Source organism: Fulmarus glacialis, unplaced genomic scaffold (genome assembly GCF_000690835.1).
Source record: "Fulmarus glacialis isolate BGI_N327 unplaced genomic scaffold, ASM69083v1 scaffold38433, whole genome shotgun sequence".
NCBI classification, from domain to species: domain Eukaryota; kingdom Metazoa; phylum Chordata; class Aves; order Procellariiformes; family Procellariidae; genus Fulmarus; species Fulmarus glacialis.
Genome location: NW_009202988.1, coordinates 4,743 through 25,590, shown reverse-complemented (window position 1 = coordinate 25,590; position 20,848 = coordinate 4,743). Strand labels below are relative to the sequence as shown.

Sequence of the window (20,848 nt, the reverse complement as noted above, 5' to 3'; positions counted from 1 at the left end):
CCTTAATGATTCTATGATTCTATAATACCTCTCCATTGTGGAGATAAGGAAGATAGCAGTGCCTATACACCATAGCGTTGATTGTTGTAGCTTGCCGCTGACAATATTCTGCTGCTACAGGCAGTGTCTTTCATGTGAGATATAAAGCTACTGTTTTTAACAGTGTTTGGCCCTTGTAACTGCAGTGCCACTCTGAAAAAGCGTGAGAGTTAATCGCAAAGGCTGGAATAATTTCAGCTCACACCAAATTCCTTTTGCCTATCACCATTCCTCTAGCCTTTTTTGGGGGGAGCTGGGAAGGGGGATCTAATATTTCTCTCCCCTGGTAAATTGGCATAAATAGCTGTTTTGTTTGCCAGTGGTGCCTGTATTAATAATCTCATTCCATTTTAGCATTCTTGCTGTAAGCAGGCAGAACGTGTTATGTCATTAAATCAACATCTGGGCCCGGTTATCCTGATATACAGGGCGAAAAGATGTCTGCTTTTCTTTTCATGTTCTTGCTGTTTTATGGGGTTATTTATTTATTTATTTGTCCATAGAGAAGTCTTCTGCATATTAACACTTCTCTCCTGCCCTCCTTCACAGGCGGAAGATCAAAGGAGAACTGTCTATTTTCTGGGGAGGTGGGGCATGTGGTAGAGCATCTCCTGCTTATTCCTCTTCTCAGAAGGCTCGGTGTATTTCTGAAGTGCTCAGCCTTAAGCTGCACTGGCTGCCTTCTTCCTTTTTAACTCTTAGTGGAATCTGGAGAAGCAAAGGAACTTATAGCCCCATTTTGACTCATGTCATGGAGAGAACAAGACTTCAAGTAGATTTCCATGAAATTCTATCGACACAGGGTTGGAGAACAAAGGGAGAGGGAACAGCAAAGCTAGAAAGCTTAGTATCGAGGACAGGAGAGAAGCAGGAAATGCAGCAAAATTACAAAGGACTCATTCAAGGGAATGTTGAAAGCTGTTGGGGATAGAAGTTTTGATAGGTGAGAACTAATTGCAGAAAAGTAGATGTTTGTGAGGAACAGATGGATTTCTTGGAACAATTTACCAGGGGATTGGAGAGACTTTTGCAAAATTCCTTGGGTGCCTCAATAAGTAAGCAGAGAGAGCAGATTCCTTTTTTTTGAGGACACTATGTAAGGGTGTCCAATGAGTTTGTTTATTTTGCAGGCTCTATGTGTTTATTAATGGAATTTGTATTTTGGAAGATGGGTTCAGAGATTTCTTCTGGATTTTCTGGCGAGAGTAAGGCAGTTATAGAGGTGGGGAATGGAGAGAGAATAAATTAGTGGGAGAAATACAGAAAGAATGGAAAAAAGCTCTGTGAATGAAAATGTGGTAAGCTTCAATGTGCAACAAGAGATAGCTTTATACTGGAGAGTAACTGACACAGGTACAATAACAACTAGATTGGGGTGGACCTGCAAGTTAAACACGACGTTGTATATTTAATGTGATTTTTGTACTTTTTTGAAAAGAATCTGAAAAGATTTGTTTAAAAAAAAAAAGACTGACAGCAGAATTTATTAATAGTGTGAAGTAAATTATACCTCTAGATGTGTATAATAGACGCTGCTTCTCATTACCTGGCTCATTTTAGCCTTTTTCCCTTTCTTTCCCCCCAAAAAAAACATTTAAATTTGTGATGCTGATAAAGGCACTGTCATTTCAAAGGGACAGGCACCTACTAGTTTTGGCCTGTTGTGAACATGCATGTCCATGTATATACATACATATACATACACACACAGAGCACAAATTAGAAAATTGATATTTTCTCCACGTTTTGAAGAAATGGTCTTGTGCATGTACCATTTTAAATGGTAATAAGATAAGTAGAAATACTATAAGGTCATTGAAGGACTCAGAGAACAACAGGGAAGTATACTAAAGTGATCAAATATTAAATTGATTATTATTTTTAGGCCCTACAGAAAATCCTAAGAAACTTTTCTGGTTTTGTGTGCTAAATACTAATCTAATCTTATTTCCTCTTTAGCATTTGCTGAAACCTTGAGACAATTTTTAAGAACAGGGTATTCTGCATTTATTTACTAATATTCTGGGCTTTAAAAGTTGTTTTGATCACCCCCTTTGTTTATGCACTAGAAATGGGATGTGTTCAAATTTTCAACCCCTGCAGGAAAAAAAGCAGAACTTTTAAATGATGCTGCTCACTAATTGTTTTGATGCCTTGACAGTTTACCAGCCTGTAATTACTGACTTTTCGTATTACTCTGAACTGAAATAGCTGTAGCGTGTTCACTGTATTTACCAGGGATGAATCACCTGATGCCTGCCATACTTCTACAGCAAAGGAGAAACTTCCACCAAAAACTCTGCAAAATGCAGTAGTAACATCTTGGGGGTTTGTTTTATTGTTTTCAGGGTGCTGGGTGCACTGCACTGGTGGTAGCTGTGGTGGCAAGGAAGTTAGAACTTACCAAAGCTGAAAAACATGTGCATAATTTCATGATGGATACCCAGCTAACTAAAAGAGTAAGTCACACTTTATATTCACAACTGAAAAGGAAATGTGTGTTAATTTATTTCTACATTTGTTTTAAATAGTCTCCTGCTCTGTTCTCCCACTAAACTTTTTCACGGGTGTGATTTTGCAAGGAGGAGGAATCGAATGCCTTGAGCTTTTCTCTGAATTGAGGGCAACTGCAAGTTCTCATCAGATTTTGAGGATTTGAATATTCTTCTATAGAGGGTCCTTGCACCTGGAAGATAACTGGTATAACCAACATTTAAATGCTGTGAAACTAAAGACTATTATATTAAGCTGAAAAACTTTCATGCAGCATGTGAGAAGAATATATAAAACTTTTGTAGCTAAAATAAGTGAAATGACTGATATATACAAAAATTTGTATACAATACGAAGGACATTCTTAAAAAAAAGACATATGGTTTGTGAGCGAGATAGTCTTTTCAGTTGCTTTGTGTACTCAACACGGGGTTCACTTAGCGGCACACAGTACTGAAGTGCTGTGAAAGGTGTTTGTACGTAATAATATTTTCAGAAAAGATTATTTTAAAAAAAACTCTAGAAATCATAGAATTCATAAAAAATATTTTAAAATTTTCCTTATGAAATATAATTTAAATTACAATAACATCTTGGAAAATGAAAGAATGCAGCAAACAAGGCAATAGAAATCCTTTATTGAAATAAAACAGGTCAGTGTTGAAGGAACAAGAAAATGAGTAGGAGCTACACAGTCCTCTCAACTTGTTTAATCTTCGTTATTGAGAAGAGCCAATACGAAGAGGAAGGTCCTTACACTCACAACAGGAATTCAGCAGAGCTTGTCCTTGCTGATGGATGGAGAGGGATGTTTGATGCCTGAGCTGGAAACCACGGCTCTGCTCCAGGCAGGAAGGAGGTTGGTTTGCCTCTGCTGCAGAGAGCCATATCATGTCTCTACAAGCTGTGTTTCCAGGACATGTCAGTACACTGCTCTGGTTGTGCTGGGTGCCTTGTTTTTATGCTGGTCACCACTAACAGCGTAAGCAGTCACTGTGGTGAAAGCCTAAGCAGTCACTCTGGGGAAAGACTAAGGATGAGTGGGAAGCAGTTCTTCATAGAGCTGTAGAGGGTGTCCGACTTGAGGTATCTATCTGAGCTTATGGATTTACACTCCTATTATAGTCAGTTAAGGTCTTGTTCACACTAGACCATAGACAACAATTTGTTCCTTCCTAACACAGGCACTTTTCTAGTGTAATCTGACAGCTGAGCTCAAAATGTCTTTCAGGAGGGAAAAAGGTTTTGTAAAGATTGGCTAGATTGTGAGTCTGGTGTTCATTTGTGCCTTTTAAAGTTTATTTTATTCAGCTATCCTTCGTAGAAATCTAAATATCGGTCTAATACTGTATCTAGGTGGTGCTTTGGTAGCTTCAAACTCATGAAACTCAAAGCACATGAAAAGCAAACCAAGCAAACAAATCTGAGATGTACATCAGGTCACAAATCGGTTACTGGAGAGGTTTCCTCACAGCCTGAAGATAGCCATACCTTGTGGAAATGCAAGGACTCGGTAGAGATTGCGAGGAGGTCTCTAAAATGTGATTGTGCTTCCACTGAAGTCAGAACCATGAAGGTTCTTCATTACTTCTACAGGTACAAGGTGGGGACCTCTTGTTGGGAGGAGCTGCTGCATGGCATTCCCGCAATGCCTTTACCTAGACATTGACTCAGCTCTGATGCTGCAGTGACTGGCATGATACAAAGTTGGAGGGAGAGAAAATAAAGATAAATAATAAGGTTTACAGTTTTCCTTTGCAAGTAACCTAGTCATTAATCAACATTGCATTGAAATTCTTTGTTGTGTTCAAGCATTCTTGAAAATTTTGGAGGGCCTAAGACTGAATTGTAGATGCTGTTACCTTTAACATTTTATGGAAAGCCTCATTTTAAAAAAAAATCAAAGCACTTATGAAATAGAACACTGGCCACATTAATTGACAATGTATTTTTTCATATTCTCAGAGAATTGTAAAAAAGAAACAAGAATAAAAATGTAAAAGAAAAATGAAAAAAAGTATGTTCAAACCGCTCTGGAAATTCAAAAGACTGTTAAATTGCTAAGAGATTTAAAAGGTATTACTGTAGAACAAGAAAGAGAGAAATTTTATGATCCTATTAAATACATTTAGTTAATTACTATACAGATAATGCATTAGTATTTCCTCACTGTAATTTATATTGCCATAAACGCCAAATGGTGCTAACTCTTTCAAGAGGGACAAATTATTCCCCGATGCAAAGAAAGCTGGTCCCAATATCACATTTATAAGTAACATGGAAATTGCTTAGCAGTTGCCTTGGTCCAGTTACTGCTTTCTGCCCTCGGTGCTGCGGTTTCTTGATGTACCCACTTCCCACAGTTAGGCAGGGTCTTAAGTGCTTTAGAAAGAGTTTATACCAGAAAAGAGAAAATATAATATAATGCTACTTTTGTCAGCCTGGTGTTTTTCTTCTATTAAACAGGTGAAAAATGCAGCGGCTAATGTACTCAGGGAAACATGGTTAATTTATAAAAACACAAAGCTGGTTAAAAAGATAGACCATGCAAAAGTAAGGAAACATCAACGCAAATTCTTGCAAGCTATTCATCAGTAAGTACTATTTTGTTTTAGTTTTCTGCTCCAGGTGTTTTCTGTCTTAGTTTCCCTCTTCATCATAGTCACTCTAAGTCCCCATGTCCCGTCTTGCCCCCTCCCTTCTCTCCTGCCCCTCCCCCCTTCATAGAACATTGCTCTTGAGGTTGATTTTTCTCTAAGAGTAAGACAAAGATAAGGTTTTATTGTATTACCTGTTTACAAAAAAATAAAAAAAGTATCCTGGCTGTGTATGTCCAATCTGGGGTAAAACAAACTCATTTATAATTTTTTTGGAAGTTTCCCATGCTTCTTGAGTTATCTAAGACTTTTTTTGTCTTTCGCCACTGAGACTATCCTTTGTTATTATGTATTTGCTTACAGGTAATAAGATACAATAGACAGGAGAAAATGAAAAAAGTTTCGTTTGTAGTAGATGTTTTAATAATTTAAAATCAGAATGATGTAATAGAAGCGAGCCTATGAGTATGTATATAGTGTTTAATGAAAAGAATATGCATCAAGTGTCATTGTACAGCCCAACAGCAATTAGTCGCCTGTCTCCATCATATATTCTCAGTGCATAAAATCAAATCATGTCAGCCATGACCCCTGACGCCTGTTTCCAGTATATGCCAACAGTCTTCGTGTGACCTTTGAGCACCTCTGGCATGATTCGGATGAGTTCTTCCCCTCCACTGATAGATTAAGGGGTTGAAAACAAGCCTGAGAACTGTAACCAGTAGTAAGATTAAGCTGAATTATGGTATTGCCAGACTATAAGTTTATCTAAAATTCATAATACATACTTGTCATAAAGCACATCAAAACCAGCAGAATTGCACAATGATTCAGTTACTCTTCCTTGGACTGCATGGGAGAAAAAAAGAGACTTTTGTCCCCGGGAACCACAAATTCTTCTTGAGGAATGGTCACGTCCCATGCCACTATTTGTCTGCTTTATTCGATGTCCCCATCCAGCCTGAGGCAGCCATTTGTACAGCCTATGAAATTAATTTCCATGAGATACTGGGGAGATGTAGATAAATTAAGTAAGTTTAATTTCAAACTAATGTTTTGATAACTTTTGAGTGTGGGCCTGTGTCTGAGCCAACGTGTGAGGAGATGTGAGGGAAGCATCCATCATGAAAAGAACACCTATGTGTCATCTTGCGGGAAAGACAGGAAGGAAAGGCCGGGTTATCATATTTCCTATTAGTAAATTTAGGCTAACAGTCATTGTTTCTCTGTTTCATAGCAATGTTTTAAAGCAAAGGGTAGCTAAGCTTAAGGTATTAAGTGTTCTATAAACCTTGATTACTATATTATATTTAGCAAACTTGCAGGATTAAATGTTACTGTGCTGTTGCAGAAATACTTGAAGGAATAAAAAGACAACAAAAGTTGAGGCATTTCTATGTGGATATAAAAAGTATATTTTCCCAATTTGGCCATCCTGCTTAGCTTAAAGGATTGGGAGGCAGAGAGGAGTGGCAGGGGTTCTAGGATAGAGGATGGCATGTCCTGTGCATCCTTTACCGGACTTGAATCCTTGATTGCAAAGGTTATTCCTTAACACTTTAACTTTGCTATTTATTTTGTCTGTGTGTGTGTGTGTGTGTCTGTGTACGTGCACACACATGTTCAGAGAAGAATCTAAAAAGCACTGCAGGCTCAATCTGCAGCTTTATATATCATTCAAGCCCAGAAGAGCTTCACAGGATGTAGAGTGGTGTTCTGCACCTGCCTTAAAAATTCATTAATCAGGTGGGGTGAAGAAGGTTGCAGCAGTAATTTTTTCCTAGCTATGCCAGCCAAACTTTGAACAACTATGTTAATAATGCATTTCCCTCTGTCCTTCAGTGCTTTGCATCCCATTCCCAAACTTTTACATTTAAGCAAAAAAAAAGGAAAAAAAAAGGATCATTTTCTCAATATGCTGAAGCATGTGCCATGGATGAAAACACTGCTCTAGCAGTTTGCTGTCTTCCAGCTGTAGCAGAGTAGATGGGTGCACATTTTTTTTTTGCCCTTTGCATCTTTGAACTTTTCTCAAGTGACTCATGGTAGTATATGGCTCTTCTCCATCTTTCTGGATTCTTAGGTTTTTATTGGTCCCCCTCCTTCACCTTTCCAACCATTTCACTGGAGACAGAAATAAAAGAGTGAAGTTTCAGGGCCAGTTTTATAGAAGAAACCAGAGCAGATCATGATAACACTCTCAAACTCACAGTCAGAGCTCTAAAACTGCCTTTAGCTGGTCTGGGTCTTTTCTGCTTCTCATGCACACTAAATAAGATGAAGGTGAAATCATCACTCTAAATGATACTATTAAAAGGCATTTTATGTATTGTATGAATAAGAAAATCTATAGATGTAGTTAATAGGAAGGTTTGAAGCTATTGCAGGTTCCTTCATCATGAATGCAAGTGAGTTAGGCTCCACCTCAGGCAATTACTGATTGAAAGAAGTAGCAGCTCCCTAGGACTTGCACCTGCTGAATTGAGCCCACTGTGCTCGTTTGGTTGTTTTAGTGTATTTTACAGTTTGTTTTCTTTTGTTTTGTCTTTTTATTTCAACAAAATGAAAATAGAGCTCGGAAGTAAGTTGTATAAGCTGTTCCTTTCTAAATTTGCAGAATTTACCACTGTCTGCATGCAAAAAATAGAGTCTTTATTTGTGAACTTCAGTGGTCTGATTGCTGCCATGGAAACGCGATCCAGAATCATAATCTTTTGCTGTGATAAGTGAAGTTCATAAAATCAAGATGTTTCGTATTTTCTCTTAATGAATTTAGGAACGAAAGTCTGACAGTTTTCTTTAAATCCGGCTGCTGCAGCTAAAGACTTGCCATTACCTAGAGATACATTTTTACAGCCCGTGATAGGTATTGGGTTGGTTACCGTGAGGAATTACCATGTTGGTGTCGGCTGCTACTTGGATTGCTACAATAACAATGAATTTCTTAGAATTTTAGAATTAAAATACTAACTGGCAAATAGATGAGTCAATGAATCTTAAGAACAGCAGAAAACATATTCTGCAAATTATTTGAGAGATGCTGACCAAAATACTAGGGTTATCATTCTCCAGTCAAATCATTACATGCTTACCTTTGAGTAATTATTCTGTTCTGAAACTGTAATGATATAACTCCATACTTTGGAGACTCCTTCATATTTTTTGTTTTAGAATAGCTTCAGCTCATAGCCTCTGAAAGCACCATTCCTACAGAATGCATTTATGTTGTGCTCTGAAGGAAGCCTCCAGGGGAAGAAGAGTGTATGACATTCCAGTAACAAGCCACTGGAAGTCAATTTTATGTGAACAATTGATTTCTACCTTAACAGAGTTATTTCCATGTGTTTTAAAAGATATTTCACTCTTCACAACTTAGTTTCTCACAGCGGTTAGCCTAGATATGAAGGGAAATGCTTGGTAACTAAAGATATGAACAGAAACTTCCTGATTTTGGAAGATCTCCAAGAAGGCTTTCTTTAAACTAGCTTTTTAAGTAACACCATCACTGAGAAATAGGCAGAGTATGCATTAGCAACCCACCTGCCACAAAATGCTGCCAAACTTATTTTCATTTGACAGCTAACCAAATGGTTAGCTTGGTTGACCCTTGACATATTAGTAGACTGCATGGTATCTTACCACACATTGTTTATAAATTGACACTTTTTTTAAAAAAATGCTATTTCCTGCTTAGAACAGCCACCAGAAAAATCATTGACCGTCCAAGTATTTCTCTGTTGGGAAGTGTTGAACAAATGACTCGTACTTAAGAGAGAAATTGCTTATTTTTGAAAATCGCATCCTACAAACCACTCCTCTAGTAGTTAATCTGAAAAACATGGACTTTGTTTCAGGGAATACATAAGAAAGGTCATGTATATATCTTTTAAAGAATGTGCATAACTAATAATAATGCAGATAGGTAGGCATCAAAGAGAAAAATATACCCTTGCTGCTTCTTTCATAGTTTTTCAATGCTGTAGTTTAAACAGTGCATTGAAAAAGAATGTCTAATGTAAATTTAAAATGTAATCATAGTTAGATTCACAAATCATGTAAGAAAATCAAATGTATTGGCAAGTATGTTGGTTATTTAGCTGCTGGTCAGATGGAAGTTCTGTTTAAAGTAATGAGAAACTCACTTATCACTGTATTTCCATCAGGTTCAAACACCTGCTAACTCAATCCATTTCCGACAGAACAGGGCTAATACCTGTATCTAGTCATGTAGGCATGGGAAGATTCTTGATTGCTACAACATTAATGACAAAAAACAGTTGTTCTATGTTTCTTCCTATATCTACTTGTCACGATACTGAGGCTTTGAGGAATGTTTTGGCTTTCTTTCATATAGTCTGGATAAATTGTTATCTCCCTTTTTGAATTCAACTTTGACCACGGCAAATGGTATTCTCAAGGACATCACATTTCCTTGCTCTTTCCTTTTTTGCGGTGTTGAAGAAGCATGCTTCTCATTGTAGCAGACACATGACCAATTCCAACTTTACACAAAGTACTCAAGACATTGTCCATGCAGTTATTTGCTCTTCTAAGTTTTGTGCATGCTTTTTAGAATCCTAATATGACCATACACAAAAAAATCTGACTTCAAATTCCACTTTTTAGATTAAGAAGCGTAAAAATGGAACAAAGGAAACTGAATGATCAAGCCAACACTTTGGTGGACCTTGCAAAGGTTAGTAGGCAACTACTGTTGTTTTAACATTCATCCTTTCAAAAGCAAGAGTTTGTAAGTGAAAATGTTATGTATTATACATGCAAATATTGTTAACAAGTTTGTTATTCGTAGAAATGAAAATATGTGTGTGTTTTGTGGTAACACCTACTGAATGAAACATCTTGTTTATGGCTCTGAGCAAAGTTTGAATGCACGTTGTTTTTTTTTTTTTGTACATTTGAAAAAGATTTCACAATTGAGAGGCTGATCCTGAGAGCTCCTGAAGTGACTGCAGTGGTCATGGTAAATGCTGAACTGTGAGTGGGCCGTAGTAGTGTAGTGCTGGCTAGTAAAGAGATTTCCTGTCCGGTGATAGTGACTGTGCCATGAGGGACCATAGTACACAGGCTCTCACGCAGACTGGAGTCAGAGGTTCTGGTTTTCTATTCCTGTTGTCTTATGCAGCAGTAACTTTGGACAAGTAAATTTAGGTCTGCATTTGTTTTAAGTTTTTGTAATGAATAATAGCTGCCTACTTTGCCGATATATCGTAAGCTTTATTAATCTTTTTTAAGCCATTTGAGATGAGGTAAAAGAGGCTGTTCAGTTGGAAACTGCTTGTCTATTGTTGCTGGGATTTTTCATTAAAATATAAAAATATAAAAATATAAAATAATAACTAGAGAGTGAGAGCTGAGCTGATAGCATTCCAGGTTTCACATTAGACCTCAGTATTTAACAGTTACTTTGATCTTAATTTGAGGCTATATTAGAGGCATTAATGGGTTTTTCCTAAGGGTTTCTTGTACACCTCTTCATGTACCTCAAAACCCTCCTCAGTTTAAAGTGCATCAAAGCAAAGATTAAACTCTTCAGTGTTCATTCCCCTTTTGCTTCAGAGAACCACCTGACAACTTCAGTTGCTGAAAATACATTTCAATCTAACGCTTCTGGCAACTGATAAGGACTTTTCAGATACTATTTAATGTAGACTACTTTGCTTTCAAGGGTTATGCTAGCATCTTGAAATAGGGGGCAGAGAAATGGGTTATTGACATTCATCTGATATTGAAGTGCTTTACACTTCAGGCAGTCAGTCATTCAATTAATTTTCATTCCCTTTGGATGTTTTACAAACTTCAACCAGTTTGTCTACTGAAGTACATCCAGTTTTGACTTCAGTTTAAGTCTAATCTGAAGTCTCAGTCTATCAGAAGGAGAAATTCAGTCATTATTTTTAACCAGTTCCAAGTCTGTATGAAATAACACATTTCAGATTACATTTTTACTGACCACTATGGCATTTTAAAGTACACATATACTTGTTGTAACCAAACACTGTTTTGTAGAGGGCAGATAGATTGGGGAACGCAGAAGTAGAGAAACATACAATTGAGTTTTTGCTCCTTGCACTACTTTTCAAAAACAATCCACCGTGTTTCAAGAAAACCTGGTCAGTTTAAGGAGAAAGCAAATGAACAACATTTGTGTTCTGCTTAGAAGAATGAGGATGTTTAAAACCAGAGGAAATACAGAAGAGTCGAGGATGGATCATGGCTTCGGAGCCTCAGTCTCCTGGTGGTTTACACAACTGACAGTTCATAAAGCTTAGCATGGTGCATTTCTAAGCACCTGAACTTCCAAAAAAGGTCTGGTCTTTTGTCTAATTCATTTAGACCTTGACATCTGAAGTGCTACTCAAAATATATTATGTTTCTGCTCAACAAATTTAGTAGAAAGCTTATTCTGAATCTACAAGGAAAATTATTTTACAAGACTAGATATTGTTATAATATTCATATCCTTTGTGAAGTTCAAAAGCATTTACAAACCCTGGTAGAGTTGTGCTGCTTGTTGCAATATTTGTAAGGTCTCTCTAAATCTTTGTTTACATCCTTCTATTTTCAGACTCAAAACATCATGTATGACATGATTTCTGACTTAAATGAAAGAAGCGAAGATTTTGAGAAGAGAATTGTTACTCTGGAAACTAAACTGGAAACTTTAATTGGTAGCATTCAAGCTCTCCCTGGACTGATTAGCCAGACAATCAGCCAGCAACAGAGGGATTTCCTCGAGGCTCAGATACAAAATTATGATAAGCATGTTGCCTACAGTGCTGAACGATCACGATCTTTGTCAAGAAGAAGGAGATCATCCTCCACAGCACCACCAACTTCATCAGAGAGTAGCTAGAAGAGAATAACTTAACCACAAAATAAAGACTTTTTGCCATCATATGGTCAATATTTTAGCTTTTATTGTAAAGCCCTATGGTTCTGACCAGTGTTATCTGGGTTCTGATGTCAGAATCCTGGAAACCTGAACACATTTTAGGCCAAAATGAGTGAAAACTCTTCTTTTTTCCCCCCTCCTCCTCTCAGATGCACAGTGAATGCACCTACTATTGCTATAATAGATTGTTCCTCCTGTAATATCATTAACTTTTTATTCATGCACTTCAAACAAACTTTACTACTACAGTATATAATATAATAAAAAGGTTAATTTCTGCACATAGTTGCTTGGTTACTTGGACTTAACAACTAAAAAAAAAGCTCACAATCAAAAGGCCTAATTATAAAGTTTTAAGAAACAAAATTGAAGCTTAATAATTATCTCTCAGTATGAAAACTAATTCTCTAAACTTTGCTTGCAGTGGAGGGGGAAAAAAATCAATATTCATCTAACAGTGTGCTGTATATGTATAGTCATTTTAAAAGGTCACTAACAGCTTCGATTTCTGAAGTGATTAATTAAAAATATAGTTTACCCTAGAAAATAAGTTATGAAGTACGCTATGGGTTTTTAAAATCTTCCTAGGGCTTTTGTTTAACATGCATTTGTACACACACACATAGATAATATATATACATATATACTTATGTATATAAAATTATTTATGCAATGCCCATGGCAAAGATCTTTTAAACTGACTATTTGTAAAGCTACTGGCATGCAAAAAGCACAGGTAAAGTCCTGTTCATTTATTCAGAGTCTCATAATTATGCCAGGTAAGTATGTCCAGACAGAAGCATCACTTTCAAGCTGGAAGTCTCCCATTAATGCTGTTTGGGTTTTGAAAGTGTTAGGTTGCCACTTTCTACACTCCCTTTTTTTGTGTTTAATGTTTCTGGAGTGAATGACTGACACACAGAGTTACAGTATACACAATTGCGTGATGGCAGCACAGTGTTCTGTATACATTACGTTCGGGTAATCCCCATGGTTTCTGCTCTGCAGTCAAGCTTAGCAACACACTTTTAGCAATATTTCCAAAAACTGTTGTAAAAAAACCTGCTGTAGACTGGAGTTACGGCAGTGAAGTATCTGTGGTACTTTACCTTCATGCACAAATAATAAGGCCTCCTGCTTTCTTAAAAAAAACATAATAATAAGGAAACTATTTTACTTTATGAAATATTTTATAGTACTTGCTGTTTATGAAATATACTAGTCATCTCCCCCCGCAATTTACAGACAAGGGTGACACTATAGCCAAGTATAATAAGTAGGCACAGCTGGCTGTTTCCAAGGAATACTATGTCTGCCTAGAAGTAACTAACATGCACGTTGAAGGAAATGCCGATTGCTCCATGAGACATCGTGAGTTCTGGTCAGTAGCGGCAGGGAGGGAAGATAGTAATGCAGAAAGTCAGGGCAGAGCCGTGCTGGACAAGACAAAAGAGCTGTTCTCCCCAGCATCCAAAATTCCTCAAAAACCAAACACATAATTTGAAAAACAGCAGACACTTGCCTATTTAAAATAAAGGGTCTCCCTTTTTTGGAGGTACAAAATACATAACTGATAAGTATAAGTTACATCCAAAGGCATTGCTTGTTTATGAAAAGGTCAAGGGTTTCTCCAGCACTTTTTATGTCCTTGAGAAGAATGGTGACTTCGCAGTATTTTTCTCCCCCTAGATAAGCAGGAGAGTTGCATGCCTTTGGAGTGCCTTGTTTACAGACTGTGGTATTTTGTGGCTGGAAATAATAAGCAGTATGCACAGTATTTGCAGTTCTGCTTTTGTTTTTATGATGTTCATTTCCAAACGAAAAGATGGATACTCTATAGTGCTAATACTGTGCTAGCCCAGTCCTAAACTAGACGAGATTTTGAGTGGTCATGAGGCCACCCACTTTACACTGTTGGCAGGATTAGAAGTAGCGATTAATATTATTGGAATTTAATAGTCAAGTTTCAAAATTCTTTTTTTGAAGATTTTTCTTTGTTCATTCTGCCATTTTTTGTGTTTAATTTAGAATATTTTTCCTGTCATTGAATGTGAAATACACTTGCTGTAGCTTGAATACATTCCTTCTTGTCCTGTCAGCTTGAATACAACATCTTTTTTATATTTGTAAGACACTTTTTTTTTCTCCTCTGGATTGTACAACAGGGTTTTTAAAGAACTGTAGCTCCACATTGAAAATTCTTGCCAATCTGTCAGAGTTAAGTTTGATTTAAGATCTAGCTGTAAGTATTGAGCTGCTTTATTCTGATGTGAAAGAGCAACTGTCATCTTTGACCTCTCCATTTCTTTTACACAGTAGGACTCAGGAGCCTGAACCTACTAAATTCTTGCAGCAGCTTTATGCAAGCAGGGCTGTGAGATGTACCAGGACTATCCCCATCAGTAGGGTTCTGTAATAATCTGCCAAATTCTTTTGGATTCCTGTCTTTGTTTTTAAAGCAAACAACAAATGATGACACCATGGAATACTGCAGTTCAATTTCTTAATTTACTCTAAATCTTACTACAAATATTTTATCTGCATTTTTGGTACTGATGATTCTTTTCTTCTAATACCTGGTTTTGAAAAGCACTTAAGCACTGCATATGAATCCAGTCCAAGAAAAGACAGATGTAAACTTATATTCAAGAGAGCACAAAGCAGTGTGGGTTTGATTTTCTTACTCCTGATAAAAAACTCCTTTTAATCTTTCCTTGTTTGAGTTTTGTGGTATGACAAATTTCAGTACTGATTTTTTATTTCCAAAACTTAAGCTCCTTCGCCGTGTTCAGCATATGAGCTCACCAAAAGAAAAAAGTAGCATTATGACATATCTCTGGAACTGCTTGTGTAGTTGAATGTAGATTTTTCTTTGAAAGATTGTTTACAAACAGCAAGGAATCTTTCTCAAAGCATATGACATATTTACCATATTACAGTTGAAAAGCTTCGTGCACCTCTTGCTTTAGTCTCACTGACAGGAAAATTCAGCTTTCAGTTGCTGCTGAACTTCTCCTTTTCACTGCATTCCAGACACCTATCCCATTTATCAGTTACTTTGGAGTCTTGTTGCTAATCCCTGCATTTTTAATGACACTTAGCAAAGACATCTTGCCTATAAAGACTGAAATGTAAGATCAGAAATAGGCCTATTCACCATGCTTAAAACTAAATACATTGATTTAAATAGTGTTTTTTAGATACATTTGTTTTGCAAGATCAGAATAATACATTCATAGATATTATACTTGCAAATGCTCTGCAGTTCTGAATTCTGCAAATCATTATCTATTGTAAGCCTGCAGATCTCTACAGACAGACTTGTGCGACTCAGCCTTTCTTTACCTCCTGCTGCTCCATAAAGATGGATCTGATATGGAAAGAGCTTCACTACCTAAAAGTTACACATCCAGCTTAGGAGCTCTGAACGCCTTCTGGAAGTCCATACCTTTGCTTGTGAGCTATTTACAAACCGTAGCTCCCCAGACTGGGTCTGAATCACTGTCATCATTAGAGGTCAAAGATAGGCATACTGTTTTACTGCCACGCAGTTTGTAAGACTCTTTCCATGTCAGATATATGTGGACATTAAAATTGATATACCGCACACCAAAAGCATACCTAAGCATAAAAGAATAAATGGTTTAAATATGAGTGTCTAATATTCAGAATAAAACCTATTACCTATATCAGTACTACAACTGGAAATTGTCTGAAAGCTCTTTTCCCCTAACTAAAAGTTACGAAAAATTCTTAGTAAGTTTTATCTATGGAAGTAAGATTTTCTGATTAGTAAGTCTGTTCTCTCCAATTTTTGTTGCTCATATTGTTTCTAAAAGAAAGTCCTTAAAGTCCTTTTGCCTTTTTAGTCCACCCCTCTCAAAATAATTATTAAGTGGTGAGAAGCAGCCAAATAAGAAGGGGGAGGGAGGAAAGAGCTAACACTGCTGTGTCTCACTTTCAGAAACCTATCCCCGTATCAGCATATCTACGTGCTCAGGTAGAAACGGTCACAAATTTCCTCCACCTAAGTAGCACTCTTGGCTACCTAGGTACAAGCCAGTTGTAGCCCAGGAAGAGCACTGCCGTATCAGTACAGTCCTGAGGTGGAGCTTACACACATTCAGAGCCAACCATTTATGAATGTGGAACTTTATATATGCATAAAAAAATTAACCTGCATCTGTCAATCAGGGCTTATGAATCTGATCCTATACCTGTTAGCACAAGTGCAGAGAAGACTGACCAGACAAAGTAATGTCTGCTTTTCTCCAAGCCATGTAAGGAGTATCTATACGGATCTTTGCCCTCTCCATGACTGAGAGAATAAAGAAAAAGAGATGCTTAGGAGACACTTTGCAGTCAGGTGTGCACAGGTATGCTCTGACCTGCCTGAGTGCCTCGCTATCTGCATATCAACTCTGGTCCAGAAACCACAGGGTTTCACTCACTATAGAGTGAGTAAGCCCAGCACTGAGCAAATAAGCCCCATCTCTCAAGAACGGCCTGATGTGCAAGATGATCGCAATAAACAGCAGAGGAGAGTTGTATTAATTTATGCAACTCCGCTCAAGACTTACGGCTTAGCATCGCACCAAGCCTAACGCAGACACTTGACTCCCTGCCAAGAATTGCTCGCAGCTGGGCAGTACAGCACATGGATGGAGCAGGTGCAGCATAGTCTGGGCTAGGATGTGTAGACATGCTCTGAGAAAGCTAAAATGGAGGCAGTTGCTGGAATGAGCATGACCATAGAGCTGTATATTAGACTTCGTTACAGTGATACAGTTGAAGCTCCATTAGGTAAATAATTTTCAGGCTTTTATATGAAGGAGATTCTCCTTCAGAGAACTGCAAAGCCTTTCTGCATGATGGAGGATATGCAACACAGCTGCAATGCAAGAAAAACCATAAGCTACAGACATGAACCTGTTGCAATCTAACATGGCAAGTAACTAAATCAGATGGAGAAGTGAAGCATAAAATGCTTTATGCTGACTTCCTTGCATTCAGATTCACTTAAACCCATTAGTATCTTCAAATATTTAGGAGAATCTGGACTTTTTTCAATTATACATGAAGCAAGCAACAAGCTTTTAGTTAAAAGGTTCTACTTTAAAATTATGCCTATTCTCACCTCTTGTTGCCTTCTAAACATGCATTTCCCTTGAACTCTTGACTCTGAAGTATCTTGACTCTAAAGAGGAGCTGCATGTTTTGCTGTGTGGTTACATCAAAGCAGGTCTCTGAGCAGAAGAGCATCTCCAGTCCAGATAAATGATCAAAGATCATGGGGCACCAGGAATAATAATGAAGTTAAAAGAAAACATTCAAGTAGGTGAATTGACCAGCTACATGCTTCATAGCTTAGAATAGGTTTAAGTGAAGCCTCACTCCAGGTCTGGAAGTCATGGATATCAATGAAAAGTAAGAGACTGCAATTATATTTCCTGACAATGAACAATAGGGACACACTGTTTGTGTTTAATACTATCCATCACCCTGTATGGAGAAGTTGTCAAACTATTACAGAAGTATGAGGGCTGCTCATCACATAGAAATAAAGCAAGATTTTTTAAACTTTAACTCCAAACTCTGTAATAGAAATGAGGAGAAAACCTGAAAGAGCTTGTGCTAGATTATTGTCTCAAAAGACAGGCACCTAGCCTCCAAAAAAATTGTAAGAGATGAGGTTTCAAGTGGTCTCAAGCAAAACTGGAAAAGAACCCCGCCAAACCTCGGGAGCAGTTTTGCACACTCAGAAATGCCCTTAAAAAAAAACACTGTACAAGGTGCTGAGTAGCATAAACCTGTGCAAAATGAAGTGTGGCAGTGCTCTGCCTCTCCAGAGTTACTGAGTCCATATTCCGGCTGGAGAAGTTAGAAATGTCCAATGGTCAGCACATGAACCTGACATGCATGTAGGAGAACAAGAAATCTATCTATCTTAAGAATCACTCCTAAACTTAACCTGCAGTTTCAAATAGTTGTGGCACACTGAGTAACATTGCAGTAATGATGAGAGCTCCAAGATTTTATTTTTGCAAACGTCACTTATCTCACACAAACACACACACGTGCATGCGCTTTGGTTAAAAGGTCTCTCAACAGTGCACGCCACCCACACTCCCTCCATTGCTCCTGCCCACTCCCAACCCTTTGCTCTATGCGTTGTCCTCCAGCAGCTGCTGAGCCCTGGGAACCATGTCTACCTCTATCAGTGTCCCTGGTACAGAGGCACCAGTACTGATCTGAAAGGTGAGGTGGCCCCGGGGCACTTGAGAGGCCACTGGCCCAGTGCAGGAGAGAACAGATAGCAAGACCCAACCTGAAGGCGGTCCTGGCCCCCCTGGCAGGGCAGCGGCATGTAACCTGGGGGTTACAATTGCTCCATCCGTTCTTCCTCCCGCATCACTGTATCGCTATGTTCTTATATTTCTCAAATGGTCTTATGGACTGAAAAATGCCTTTCCTATCACATCTTGAGCGTGGTAAGACCTCACTCGTTTTGGCAGGCTGCGCCACTGCTCTGAGGAAAGCACGAGGTCTGCTGCTCCACTGTGAGCACAGGGCAATGCTGTGCCACTCAGCAGGACCCTTTCAGACAACTGCCCGCTGTCGAAATTGAAATGGACAGCACTCCATCAGCACCAGTTACCAAGATTCAAGGGGAATAAACCTTAGTAAGGTGTTCTGGCTGGGCAATGAGATTTAGGAGCTTAGCTTTCAAGTGGTTAAACATTAAAATCTACTTCCAAAAAATGAGAGAGGGGGAAAAAATGGTGCAAGGAAAGTCGTCAATTAGCCTTTCTTGATATCTGTGTTGGCTGAAGTTCAGAGTCTCACTTGTGCTGTGTGACGTTGAGACAAAAGACCTGCAGATTCACTCCTGAGCACCTGCGTTCAGAAGACAGTCCCAAGGCTGAAATGTGCTAGCAAGCCACCCAGCTTCATTAGCTTCCTCTGAAAGAGAGCTTTCAGTCTGTTTGGCTAATAATGGTGAATCAAATGCATTGCATTATCTGTGGTTTCAACACGCTTTGAAAGCACCTCCTGCTGCTGGGCTCAGGACCCTCTGAGGAGTGTATTGACTTCAGGCAGCTCAGCTGGCACCACTGCCAGGCCATTTCCACAGATGTGCCAGAAAATGTCTCTGCCCATTGAATTCACTTGGTCAACAGGTGCTGTAATACCTTTTACTGACTGCTCAGCACATCATCCCGATCCGGTCTGGAGAGAAGAAGCTTTCCCATGATATCCCAAGCTACTTTGGAAGATAATGCAGGAATAGCTGGAAGGGTTTCCGTTCTTTCAAACTTTTTAGTTACAACCTACACACAGAGGAAGCTAATCAGGTATCAAAAGTGCAGTGGTAGGAAATTAGGCCATACTTATTTCAGTTATCAAGTGCATGAAAAGAAACATAAAAATTGTACATAAGAAATAGACTGCTTTCCCAGAACTCCCATATTCAGGGTTATATTTCCTGCCTTGCTACCCTGTTTTCTCCAGCCTATAAAATGTATTTAGTGATTCAGTTATATTTATTTTCAATTTGAAGCAATTGCTGTAATACAGCAGCATGAAATATGTGCATTTCCAGAATTGCAGATACTCTTTTCAGCAGAAGGGAAACAGAAGAGAGATGGGCAAGTAGTGGGTAGGCTTTCCAAATAAAAGTTTTGCAACAAATTTCAGAGAGGCAGAAATAGGTCAGAGAGAGGGTTTCATTCTCAGCTGGCACAGCCTGCGGCCTCTCTATTAGTGGTCAATGGATATGTCTGAATCATCCTTTGGAGGTCGTGTCCACATCTGCCACGGAGAAGACATGGGCCATCTCTACAGACAATGTAGACATGGTCTGGTGTCTGGTGGTAGCACGAGGGCATCTGTCTGTAGCCCACACTTCGTCCCTGTGAACATCTACTTCCCCTGCCAGTTTTCTGCTCAGAGACTCCAGCTGTAGCATACAATATTCAAAGAGGACTAGACAAAAAAAAAATACTGCTACGATGGAAAATACTTGCTTTTAACTGTTTAACATTTGCCTTCTTTTTCCTCTGCATTAAAAAGATTAAGAAGGAAAAAATATGAAGAACAGTATTGGTTTTATTCAGTAGGAACAGCTTGTTTCCATGACATTTATACATTAAGCTTTCTCTAAATGACAAGCAGATTGGCAAAGTACTCTCTTTTTTTAAAGTTGTCTTCACCTTCCCCCCCCGCTTTGATCTTTGCTTAGTGGATGTAAAAAAGACATTGTCAGATGCAGAGGCCTTTTGTAACCTTCTAAATTGGTAGGGAAAACGCCTCTTACATGCGTATGAAATGGCCAGGTACTTGCTGGTGGCATTTGAATGCACGATTCAGGTTATGAAGTTCCACCTGCCTTGACTCACACTATTTGCCCTGCAAGGAGCTACAGAATAGCACACCTCGCACTGCTTCACAAGTTGTTTCACAGTTTTTGAACAGTTCTGGCTCAGTTCAGCTAAGTGCACGATAAATAGGCTGAGCAGCAAGGCTAGGTACAAGGCAACTGCAGAAAGGATCCCAGCAAAGGATGTGGCGATTCCAGGCTTGTGAATGAAGAAGCACTATCCCACTGCTCTAATTCACTTTAACAGAGCCAGAAGCTTCCCTGAAGCTGCATGTGTATTATTGCTCCAAGTAATTTGCAAGATGACTGTCATCAAATCTTGATGGCAAATAAATTCATTTTTTTGCAAGCCCTGGCATTTCTACTAGATAACTCTCCCATGGAAGGGAAGTCACTGAAAACAGTAAAGTTATCTATCCAAAGTAA

General features: G+C 38.4%; 1 protein-coding gene across 1 annotated transcript; it reads left to right on the top strand.

Annotated features, from left to right (window-relative positions):
• Positions 1-2,392: 2,392 nt before the first annotated feature.
• On the top strand, positions 2,393-12,433 carry KCNN2 (potassium intermediate/small conductance calcium-activated channel, subfamily N, member 2). The gene is made up of 4 exons (XM_009574492.1): positions 2,393-2,498; positions 4,999-5,126; positions 9,756-9,825; positions 11,716-12,433. The coding sequence occupies exons 1-4, from the start codon at positions 2,472-2,474 to the stop codon at positions 12,001-12,003; spliced, it is 513 nt and encodes a 170-aa protein (XP_009572787.1). The 5' UTR covers positions 2,393-2,471; the 3' UTR covers positions 12,004-12,433.
• The last annotated feature ends 8,415 nt before the right edge of the window (positions 12,434-20,848 follow it).